The following is a 12,985-nucleotide window of genomic DNA, read 5'->3' as shown; positions in this document are numbered from 1 at the left end:
GCAGACGTGTCGAATATTTCACATCAAAAGTGCAATAATTTTACTTCGTGGCGCTATTCAAATCATACGTGCATGCATTTAAAAAAATCATACGTGCATGGATATAATATCATGACGTGTTTGGTTACAAATGCACGAAAAAATATTTAAAGAATTTAGGCATGGTTCGGGAGCATGAATCATACAAATTGTTAAAAACAAAACGAAACTTGTTGGAACAACATCGAAGAATCTTCAAGAATCTTTTTAATACTGAAAGAATAAACCAAAATTTTGTTCTTATATAGAAAACCGAAGTTGTGCTTGTAGAGGTCTCTTGGCTCAACAATGGTAGGTAAAGTGGATCTACTGGATTTAATGAAGGTAGGTGGCAGAAGAAATTTTGACCCATTTGGAAACGTATTTTTACATCATTTTTTGTATCTATAAATAGGTAGTTTATCATTTCATTTCAATCAACCCAAATCGAAGCTTCTTAAATAAAAGATAGCAAAGTATTGCGAGGTTCTTTTGGGAGAATCAGAAAAAATATTTTCTTTGTTATACTCGAAGGTCGGGTTTGTGAGAGTTGAATGTTTTTCTGTAAATACTTGTAATATTTTTTCATGTTATAAAAGATTTGCGGAAGTTTTGTGGACATAGTTTATATTGGGTGAACCACGTAAATCTTTGTATTCTTGTAGTTTACCTTACTCTATTTTTTAGTACTATATTATTGTCTTGATTGTCATCGTTCTGGTGTAATCCCTAACAATTGGTATTAGAGCCTTGTTGTAAAATTTCATAGAATTCTGAGTAAGCTCTGTGAATTCATTATCTGAAATTTCACATCAGAAAAGATTTTTTGAAATTTTCTGTGATGGCTAGAGAAGCGATGGCCGAAGATGATGGATCGGGACAGTGAATCAACAAGTTCGACGTTACAGATTTCACGTTCTGGAGGTTACAAATTATAGATTATCTATATAACAAGAAGTTGCATCAACTTCTATCAGGAAAGAAGTCGGACAAGATGGAGGATGATGATTGAGAGCTCCTTGACTGACATGTATTAGATGTAATACGATTGACCTAACAAGAAACTTGGCACATAACGTGGCACATGCACAAACCACAGAGGAAATGATGTCCATTTTTTCTGATATGTATGATAATCTATCAGCAAACAACAAAGTACATCTCATGAAAATGTTATTCAGCTTGAAAAGGGAATATGATGCTTTGGTGGCTAAACGCATCAACGAATTCAACACGATTGTTTCTCAACTAACATAGATTGAAATAAAATTTGATGATGAGATTCATGTACTTATTGTTTTGGAGCCTTTACCAAATAATTGGAAACCGATGTGTGCAACGGTTAGCAACTCTGTTGGAAAAAAAAAAGCTACAATTCAATGATTTCATATATCAAATTCTTGCCAAAGAAGTTCGCATGATTGATTCCGGTGAAGAGACATCATCGAGATCTACTCTAAATCCCGAGAATAAAAGAAGGAACATGAGTAACGAAAGGAATTCTAACCGATAGCACGATAGATCCAAGTCAAGAAATGGAAAAGACAGAAGCAACTTTGAAAAAAAAATTGAAGTGCTGGAGCTATGGTCAGACTGGTCACCTAAAAGAACTTCAAATCAATAAAGAATAATGCTAACTTTGTTACTGAAGAGGTACGTACATGATGCTCGGTCTCGATTTTACCAGGTCCTTCATTTGTTTGAGATCCATGGGGAAGAGGACTGGCTTCCCCAAACAGTCTGATCCCCCCTCCCCCCAACAACAGTACTCCCAAATTAAAAAAAAAAAAAAAGAATTGATCTATGGTCAATTTTTGAACAAATAAATAAAATTATTACAATCCATGGAAAGCTCAATTGATTATTGGGTTATGGACTCGGGATCTTCGTTTCATACCACTGGTAATCGTGATATATTCGATGATTACATCGCTGACGATTACGAAAAAGTTTTTCTGGCTAATTGAAAGCCTTTGTAAATAGTTGGTATGGGTGATGTTCGGATGAAGATGTCAAATAGATGTGTTTGGGAAATCAACAAAGTCATACATGTACCAAAATGGAAACACAATCCGATCTCAGTGGGACAGATCAATGACAAAAGTCATAATGTGACCTTTGGTGATTGTTCTGGAAAGTGAAAAAGAAAGCCATGATTGTTGCTCGAGGAAAGAAAACCAGAACACCCAATCACAAAGATACATTAGCAGTTGCGGATGCCGGAGGTATTGTAGACTTGAACATATGAGTGAGAATGAAATGAAGATGCTTGTATCAAACGGGAAGCTGCCAAAATTAAAGACCGTTGAACACAAGCTACGTGAAAGTTGTATATTTGAAAAGCAGCAAAAGGTGAGTTTTTCAAAAGACGTTACAGAACCAAAAGCAGCAAAGTTGGAACTGGTTCATACTGATGTATGCGAGCCATCTCTCGTGACATCACTTGGAGGCTCAAGATACTACATCACATTTATTGACGATTCGAGTAGGAAAGTTTGGTTTTATTTTCTGAAAAATAAATATGATGTTTACGAAACCTTTAAAATGTGGAAAGTCATGGTTGAGAATGAGATCAACTTGAAAGTGATACCATTTCATCAGATCCTGGAATATTGAGTCTTGATGCTTGAGAATATTTTTGGAAGTAAGAATCCAATTGGCATGCTCACGTAGGTTGTAACCATCGACACGTTAAACTGCAAGTATAAATAGAAAGATATGAACTGCTGTATTGATGATGTGAAGATATGATTTAATAAAATGTTATGTAAGGTAGGATCAACTGGATTTAATGAAAGTATGTGCCAGAAGAAATTTTGACATGTTGGAAACACGTGTTTTCACATCATGTTTTGCACCTATAAATAGGTAGCTTACCACTTCATTTCAATCATCTCAAATCGAAACAATTTCAAAGCAACTTAAATAAGAGAGAGAGCAAAGTGTTGTGAGATTCTCTTGTGAGAATAAGAGAATATTTTCTCGGTTATACTCGGGGGTCGAGATTGTGAGTGTTTGAGTGTTTTGTTGTAAACACTTGTAATATTTCTTCATGTTATAAAAGATTTACAGTAGTTTCGTGGACGTAGCATATATTGGATAAATCACATAAATATTTGTGTTTTTGTTGATTATAATTTATTCGGGTGCTATCTGAATTTGTTTATTTTTAGTCTATTACCTATCAAAATGGATTAAAGTGGAAACAAATTCGGGCTTGAACTTACTGTCCAAAGAGAACTCTACAAATCCTTTTAAACAATTACGTTTTTGTAAACTACTCCAGGAAGCACTTGTGTGCTGTTTAGGGTTCAGAAAAATATCAACGAAAATGTGTCATTAATGTCTAAATTAATAAATTTAGGAACTATAGTTTAATCTTTGTTTCCCGATGCAAAGCTAGATTTGATTAGATTAGATTAGATTAAAAGCTACTTCAAAATTAGAATATAGTTTTTATAATAATTCTTTCAATAATTTTGAGTTAAAAACAACTCTCACCCTTTCCCCAACCTTAAGTTGTTTAATTTATTATGTGTGAGAATGTGACACTTATTTCTTATCCTTGGGAGACTACGATGTTAACTACGGTGTTTGTGAATGAATTGGTAAATTACATATCAAAATAAACTATCGATCACACATTTAATTAACAATGCTTCCATCTTGAAAGTACACGAAACAATCTTTTCTTCCAGGATGGAGAATGAGGAATTAATCAAATGTAGGAGTAACCCAAGATTCAAAATGAGCAGATCGGCTTATTGACAATGAATTTTTATTTTTAGTCTTTTAACTTGCATGTTTTTTTTCAATTTACAATCCTGTGAACGATGAATTTGCATTTGAGTAACGTAACTTGCATGTTTATTTTATATTTTTGGTCTTTTTTTACTGGATTCCGCTATGTCTACCAGAAATTGCTTATCTGCGGACGTGGATATTGAATTGGATTTTTCGAAGAAAACTTACTTTTATATATATTGTGATTGTTTTTTAGAAATATTATTTGGAATGAAACACGACGGCCTCCAGTAAACAAAAAATGACCAAAAAACATGTAAGTTACATTTTTAAAAATGCAAATTCACCATTGTATGACAAAAAATTTTAAAAAATGCAAATTATAGGACTAAAATACAAATTCATTGTTAACAGGACCAAAAAAACATGAAAGTTACAAAATTAAAAATACAAATTCATAATTAACATGATCAAATGTGGAAAAAATGTTATTTATACGAGCAAAAATTCAATTTTAAATTAGAAATAAAACATAAAATTTTGCAATTAAGTGAAATTTTATATTATTTGATTATATATATATATATGGATTATGTAGCAAAAAAATAATATTATCTGAAATGAGAAGATCCGATGATCAACCAGATGATAAACAAATCAAGGTATAAAACCAATTAAGATGATCAACTAATCAAGGTGGTCAGCCAACTGCGGTCGAGGTGGACGGCCAATTCTTGTGGCCAACTGAATTAAGTCACTCCAATAATTTCCAAAAAAAATAAGTTTCATGTTTGTAACATGCATCATGAACAAACATTGAAGGTGTTTGGGCCTCGAGTCAGCGATTATTCGACGAAGTTCTTCCGATAAAGTAAGATAATTTGAAATATAAAATTATAAATATTTCTCAAAATATTATGAATTTGAGTTATCCATAAAAAATTTCAAGATTCGAGTGACATTGAGTTTAAAATGGATCTGACCCAAATTTTATACATCTCAACTTTATTTTTCGAGTTAACTATGATAATAATTAAATTGGGCTATTATTTTAACTATAATAATTATAATTGAGCTATTAACTTATCAACATATAACAATAATGAATAATATTTAACAGTTAATGCAAAAATACAGGTTTGGAAGGTCAAATCAAGATTTTGGAAGTCCACAAAGAACTGTAATTTTATCAAATAATATAATAAAAAATTGAAGGTAAAAACTTGTGTGAGACGGTCTCACGAGTCGTATTTTGTGAGACGGATCTTTTATTTGGGTCATCTATGAAAAAGTATTATTTTTTATGCTAAGAGTATTACTTTTTATTGTGAATATCGATAAGATTGATCAGTCTCACAGATAAAGATTCGTAAGACCGTTTCACAAAAGACTTGATCAAAATTGAATGATTAATTATTAATGCTTTTATTGAAGCATTTCATTACGCAACGACACTGAGCCCACCTCTAATAACTAATACTTTGTGCCCATTTTATAAGACGGTTGAATTCGCCCGATTTTTTGGATCTTTTCGAGGCCCATTTACGTTTACTCCATCTGACCGTCGTTGGTTTCCTCGCAACAGCGGCACAAAAAATTTGGAACCGAAACTGCATACACGGATTCGAAAATGGATCTAGATCCCGGTAAAGACAAGAATTAACTCCGATCAGGAATTCGAAACTGAGGATCTTGCTTCCCACTTTCCGAGCGAAATTATCAACGCTGACTCCATGCAGGTACAACCTTTTTCGATGTGTATAAATTCCCACATCTTTTGCGAGACTTGATAGACCATAAAAAATTTCTTATGTTTGGCCCTATGAGTAGAATTAGTTGGACTGGTTGGTTTCCAGTAGTCTCTTTGAATAATCAAAGTGAGTGAAGTATCCCTCCCCCCTTCATATTTGGTGGCTTTTCGGTTTTTGAGATTTTTGAGAAAGTATGAGTTTTGAGAGATTTATAATAATGTTCGTCGGTTTGTTTTGTGTTTCGTTCATGAATGCAGTCAATTAGTCTATTCTGATGCATAAGCCAAGCGGATGATTTCCATATTTACTTACTGGCTACTAATTTTGTGAAACGAATGCTTAGGAAAAGAAAAGTAGCTGGAGCTATGTTTTTATCGATGCAATATTTATACGCATATTTTGCACTACTTACCGCTACTCATGTTGAGGCGATTTCAGACATTTAAGCTGAATAATATCTATTTTTGGAACACTTGAATATGATATATAATATATTTGATGAGTTATATCCTCAATTTCATTATTTGGCCCACTTAAGTTCATTAAACACTCTTAAAAAAAAAACCTGTAAGTAGAAATCACCTTCGTTCGAAAGAAACAATCTCGTTTTTCTATTTGAGCTCTCCAACTTTCAGATAATATATGTGACTGTTTACTGATTTGAGCATTGGAGTCAAGCAACCTTGATGCATTTAACGATTGTTTGTGACGTAAGTGACGACCCACGAAGTTTACTACTGACTGTTGTAGGGCAACAAGGATCCATCTGCATTACTCGCCTACGTCAGTCGTCCACGCCATTCGTCTATGGTACGACTATCAGGGCCCGTTTACGAGCCAATCGGAGTACCGATTTAGGATTACTTTGGATCTTTTAACAAACACGTAGAAGATACAACGATATTATTTCTTACATGTGAGGGTGAGTATTTCATCCCTATACTGAATCAGGGGAAAGTATACGGAGGAAGCTAGTTCACACATTTAAACCTACTCCACTGGATTTGGCCCTGCCAAAGAAGTAAAATTGCCACTCTATCCACCTTTTGCAAGCTGCACAAGCCTTGATACAGTTGTATTCATTTCATCATCACGGTTCCCTCTGACCTCACTACTCAACTTATCCACATTCCTTGCCATCTCTTTTCCGTCTTCTTCCACAACTACTTTCTTGATTGCCTTGGCGATCTCTCCTCTAGAAAACTCCTCCCCATCTCTCCGAACCTCAATCCCGATCTCAAGTTCGGCAACCAACCTCGAATTCATCGGCTGATCAAGTTGCTTTGGCATGGCAATAACAGGTACTCGACACGTTACCGCTTCCAGAATCGAATTCCAACCACAATGACTCAGGAAGCCTCCTACACTCGAATGCATCAAAATTTTAGCTTGTGGTGCCCACCCTTCAACTATCATGCCTCTATCAATAACTCTATTTTGAAACCCCTGTGGCAATGCATCATCCAGGTCCACTTTTTCTCCCACGGGAAACCTAACAACCCAAATAAAAGACACTCCGCTGATTTCCAACCCTAGAGCAACCTCTTCTGTCTCTTCTTTTGTCAGAAAATACTCACTTCCGAAGGAGACAAACACCACGGACTTGGTATTTTTCTTACTAAGCCAATCCAAGAAGACAGAATCGTCGGATTTTTTAACGGGTTCTTGAATAAGAAACCCAACTGGGACAACCTCTTTTTTCACTAGTTCCGACAAGTAACTGATGTATTTACCTTCGATCTTATTCGAAGAGTTTATCATTATAAATGAAGTCGATGGCCCTCCAAAGTATCTTAGGAATTCATCCTTACTGTCATCACTATTTGTTCCAGTATTTATAATCTCCGACTTCTCTTGCTCAGTCTCTGAAAATCTCAGTGACTCAAAAGGGAACTCCATCTCAGGTTGAATGGTATAGTGGAATCTGCAAGAAGTAGATGCTGCACCAGAAGGGTAGAAAATAATGGAACTTATTCCCTCTTCAGAAGCCATCTCTGATGCCCATGGATGCATGAAGTCATAGACTAAAATGTCCGGTTTGATGGTTTTAAGAATGTTTCGAAAAGTTTCTTTGGATTCAATTATTGCAGTTTTGAGGGTTGACATCAAATGGGTTGGCAGGTTCTTGGTAGTATGGTATTTTTCGGGAAGTTCAGTGGAAGAAACGTGAAGATCCACGAATTCTAATGAAGGGTCGTTGATGGACTTTCTAAAAGGCTCCAAATTCACCGGAGACGAACAAAAAAATACATGAAAATTTCTGTGAATGAGCCTCTTGGCCAGCTCTGCCAAGGGGGATATATGGCCGTGAGCTAACCATGGAAACAAAAAGATTTTGTAACGCTGCTGCTCACACGACATGATGCTTGGTTTCTCTTCAGTCAAAAAATACGAAGGAGCGAGAACCTTTTTTTTGGTATGAATAATGTTCTATGTGATTTCGATATCGTAAGATTTGGGTATTTATGAAGATGGAACCAGTGTGTTCTTTGATGATCCACTGTGCTAGACGTGTCAATTACACGTCAAAATTACACTATTTACTTCGTGACACGATTCAAATTATTTGAAACGGAAACACTTGGAATTTTATTTCATTGTTATAATAATATGTACATGTATGATATTAAAGCATGTGTCTGGTTCAAATACACGAACAACCAATTTATATGGTCATGGCGCTTGAATCATACAAATTATCACCATTCAGAAAAACTTTATAATGTGTTCAAACTAACTATAAAGAATCTCTTTAAGACATTTTTTTTATTATATATATTTATATATATACATATTGATGAAGTTTTCACTATGTTATTGATATCCCATATGCGGTCGTGAAAATGGACTAAATTATAGAAAATTTTAAAATTTACTAACATATGTTTAGAACAAAGGAGGCTACCTTTCCGGTCGTGAACTTATTGTCCAAAGTGAACTAAATAATTTTTTTTCCCCATAAAAAATTATTATCTATTTTTTAGAAGTTGCTGTTCTAGAGAGACATGAAATGTTATCGTAAATATGACGAAAGCATGTCATTAATTTATTTATACGAATAAATGTAGGAACTCGAATTCAAACTTTATTTCTGATGCAAGCTCGGTTTGATTTGATTAAAATTTATTTCAGATTTTAAATATCAATTTCAATATATCAAGTTGACTAAGATAACAATACTTGGAGATCCTAATTTCTGTGTCACGGCCCAGTCAGGTAAAAGAAAAGTTTTTCCAAGGCCCGTTTACCTGTCCTCCCTCTTCTTTTCAATTCACAGTCCTCGCCGGGTTTTTCCGCTGCAACGGAGAGACTGCACAACAATGGAAACTAGAACTACGTATACAGAGCCGAAAATGGATCTAGGCCCGGATACAGCCGATATTTTTACTCCTAAATCGATTACGAAACCGAAAATAGTGGTGATAATGGGAGCTTCGGGATCAGGAAAATCCAAGCTTGCCATAGATCTTGCTTCCCACTTCCCCGTCGAAATTATCAACGCTGACTCCATGCAGGTACCACCTTTTTCGATGTTTATGAGTTCCCACGTCTTTTGTGGTCGATTATTTTGCAGGATTGGATAAACCCGAAAGAAATTATAAAATTTTCTTGTGTTTTCTTTTGAAAAATCCAAATTTGTCTCCGCTAGATTTGGTGTACCGAAAACCAGTCTAACTAATTGTATTCGTAGGTTTATCAAGGGTTGGATGTTCTTACTAATAAGGTTCCGGTACAAGAGCGGAAAGGTTATTGCTTTCTTTCCTTGATGCATTTCGCTTATATTAGCTTTTTGTGATGATTGAGAGGCTGAAGTTGGTTTTTTGTTGATATGGTTGCTAATATGTTCCTCCTTTTGGGCAGGAGTGCCGCATCATCTGCTTGGGACTATCAGTCCAGATATTGAATTCACCGCTAAAGATTTTCGGGAACATGCTATTCCGGTTAGATGAATTCATTGTTTGTTTTAGTGATGATGTTCTATCCTTCTTTTTTTTAATCTTTTTTGCTTCATGTTTTCTTGTGAGAATATCTGAGAAGGTGGGTTGGTTGGCTCGTCAGATGGCTGTTTCCGTATTTACTTCCTGGCTACTGAATTTTAAAACAAACACGTTGGAAAGAAAAGTGGCCAGAGCTTCCTGAATGTTTGTTTGAGCATGATTTGTCCGTGCAATATTTCCTTTATAGATATTTTGTGCTACTTAACGCTACTCCTCTATGAGCTATATTTTATATTGGTAAAGTTACGATCTGTGTAAGCATAGATTTGTTCTTTTCTATTTCTTGTTCTCATCTTTTGGCATTTGATTTGATTTTAGCTCATTGATGAGATATGGTCACGCAATTGCTTGCCTGTTATAGTGGGTGGAACAAATTACTATATCCAGGTTAGTTGCTATATAATACATATCTTTCGTAACTTATACTATTTCATTTGTCATCACCTTTGAATATTCTGGACCATTTCATATTTAGTTATTTAAATATTTGTGTCTAATCAGATAATTACTTCATTTATCTTCAGGCTCTTGTGAGCCAGTACTTGTTAAACGATTTTGCAGATGACCTGGAAGCAAATTGCTCACTGGATCTTCCAGGTTCACTATACATTTTTGCTGCTATAACTAATATAACTTTATGAGCTAGACTTTCACGTTTTGATTAGTATTACAAACCGGTACCGAGGGAATCAACTGCAAGAATAACAGTGTCCTGCTTTTTGTAGGAGATAACAAAAAACTAGATTGTGAGCTTGAACCCATGAGTGCAGCTTGTGATTATACTCACAGCCGTCTTAAAAACCTTGACCCGGTTGCAGCAAACAGAATCCATCCAAATGATCACAGGAAGGTGAGAATATTTTATAATCATATACTGGTATGTGAGGTTGGATTTTTGGCCTTCGTTATTACGTATTTGTACTTTGTGTGTCCCAAAAAATGAACACCATAAATTATTACTAGCATAAATGAGTTTGTGCTTGAACTTTGATGTAGAACAACATTGGCATATGACGGTCATGGCATGTGATTGATTAGATAATTGGAATAGTCCTTTCTCCTAAATATTTTCTCCTTTTCTTATTATATTATTTTATAATTTGTTGATCAACAGTTTGCATGGGAACCGAACTTGTAATTTTGTTAGGTTTTCTTGACCGAGCAGTTTATATAGGTTCATATGATTTCTGCTTTAACTTTCTGTCAAATTTTGACGTGTCTTCTCTCCACTTATGGATGACTAGAAAACCATGGTTTTATGTTAGTTGTCACATTTCCCCAGCTTCGTATTTACCTTAACTTTTCATTCAGAATTCAAGGATGATTAATCGGCTTTTTCACAGTGGTCTAAGTTGAACTGTAACTGCGGAAATATGATTTAGTATATGTATATGGGTTCCCTATAACAATCATGACATCTATGAAGAAAGTAATGTGGCCAAGCTATGGTAGATTATATTGCCTGCTTCCTTTTCTATTTTTTATTTGGGTTCTTGATATTTTTTCTTGACAATCACAGATCAGGCAATACCTAAATTTATATGAACGTTGGGGTGTACTCCCAAGCAAGCTTTTCCAGGGCAACACCATGGAGGTTTGTTATACCGCTTGGCTTCTCTGCAACATCATAGTACCTTCATATTGAGTACTGGAATAGTTTATCTGTTACGAAGTAATAATGCAGATTGTTGAAAATTGTCTTTTGAGGAAAATATGCAGCTTTGAAATTTCAATTATAAACAAGATCATAATCGCACCAAATTATTAATTTTGTTTTAACTTTTACGGTTACGGTACCAGTTCCTGCAAGTCAAATGAGTACATTTCAATTTTTATTGCTAGGATGAGCTTTCTAGGATCTAAATTTTATGAAGAGCTCTTTTGAATAAAGCTACTTTGGCTCTTAATGGACTGTCATATAATCTTTGATTAATCATCGTCGTTACAAATTTGGCAGGGCAGAACTGGGGTCGAGTTGATAATTTAAGATATAATTGTTGTTTTATATGCGTGGATGCATCTCTGCAAGCATTGGATCAATATGTAAATCAAAGAGTCGATCACATGGTTGAAGTGGGTCTAGTTGAAGAAGTTTGTGACATTCACAAGTCAGATTCGGATTATACTCGAGGTCTACGACAGGCAATTGGTGTCCGAGAATTCGAGGATTTTCTTAGATATCGGAACTCTGATTGTCAAAAGACTCTCCTGTGTCCTAAGATTCATAAATACAATTTGTGTAAGTCTATCAACTCCTCCTGTGGAGACCAATCTAATTTTATGTTAAAAGAAGCTATTGACAAAGTGAAATTGAACACCAGAAGACTTGTTCGTCGTCAGGTAAGTTAACTATCGATATATTTGGTTTATTCCTGAATAACATGCCACAATCTACTATCACACCACATCCTCGGTGCAAACTTGAGTTCTTTTCACAGAAGAGAAGGCTAAATCAACTTCAAATGCTTTTTGGATGGAAGATACATTATCTCGATGTCACAAGTTGTATATCTAGTAAGTCCTCCTCTTTCTCGTGGACTGGCTTGATGAACACATTACTTAGAAATTATGCATGAGTTTGAATGGAGGTGACCATTTTTTAGGTTCTTTGGACGATTCATGGGTGGTTAATGTGGTTGAACCATCTCTTAGAATTATTGAATCTTTCCTTGAAAGCATTGCTAGTTCAGACGATGCAGGACAAGGTTGTGAGGGAACAGTTAATCTGCCTCATAGAGACCTTTGGACTCGATACGTTTGTCAGGTTAGTCAAAGTGCACTATGACTACGTCTGAGTAAAAAGGCTCATTTAGAGAATGAAAAAACATTTTAGATGTAACAGAGATGTTTGGTTTGCTATTTTTATTTTGGGAAGTGCTTGAAAAAGCAGAAATCACCGAGCCAAAGCATATTGCTTTTACTACTACTACCAGTACTTCAAATTCACCTGAAAAAAATAATGTTGTCTTTTTTGACAACCATATATTAAACATGAGACTCTTGTTTCGTTTTGCTTTAAAAATATCTTCAAAAACCTTGGTTGTCCAATACTTTATGAATGGATGTGTTTTTCCGAATTAAAACTCACCTTGTATAACCAACCCCGAAAAAAGATCTTTTCATCTATGATTTTTATGTAACTGTTGGTGATAATATTTCGGTGTATGGCCATCACCCGTGGCTCGGTTTCTTGTTAGGCATGTGGGAATAAGGAGCTTCGAGGTGCCCACGAATGGGAACAACATAGACAAGGGAAGGGGCATCGAAAACGAGTGTCTCGGCTGAGGATGTCCTTAGATTTGCCAAAAAGATAGAGCTTGTTCTAACCTTAACCTTGTTTTGCTGCTGCTTTTTCTTTTCACCAACTTTTATAGTCGAACTTAATTTGTTTTGACAGCATGTATGTTTTCTCTCACGAGCTAGCACTTGTAATGGGATACAACACATGCCATTCATCTCAAATTTAAAATTTAA

At 35.1% G+C, this 12,985-nt stretch overlaps 1 protein-coding gene across 2 annotated transcripts; it reads left to right on the top strand.

The window, feature by feature from the left end:
• The first annotated feature begins 5,314 nt into the window (after positions 1–5,314).
• LOC140956961 (tRNA dimethylallyltransferase 2) lies at positions 5,315–12,985 on the top strand. Of its 2 annotated transcripts, none has more exons than XM_073413959.1 (12): positions 5,315–5,501; positions 8,675–9,028; positions 9,205–9,259; positions 9,375–9,454; positions 9,830–9,898; positions 10,036–10,108; positions 10,237–10,361; positions 11,031–11,105; positions 11,474–11,851; positions 11,950–12,025; positions 12,115–12,275; positions 12,709–12,985. In XM_073413959.1, exons 1-12 carry the CDS (start codon positions 5,496–5,498, stop codon positions 12,823–12,825), a joined length of 1,569 nt encoding a protein of 522 aa, XP_073270060.1. In that variant the 5' UTR covers positions 5,315–5,495; the 3' UTR covers positions 12,826–12,985. The 2 variants fall into 2 exon arrangements, with proteins under 2 accessions (XP_073270060.1, XP_073270062.1); XM_073413961.1 differs by having other exon boundaries at positions 5,317–5,501; positions 8,791–9,028.

The sequence above is a fragment of the Primulina huaijiensis genome, chromosome 14 (genome assembly GCF_012295235.1).
Source record: "Primulina huaijiensis isolate GDHJ02 chromosome 14, ASM1229523v2, whole genome shotgun sequence".
Lineage (NCBI taxonomy): Eukaryota > Viridiplantae > Streptophyta > Magnoliopsida > Lamiales > Gesneriaceae > Primulina > Primulina huaijiensis.
Note: the sequence above shows the minus strand (reverse complement) of the source record. Positions and strands in the feature narration are given on the sequence as shown.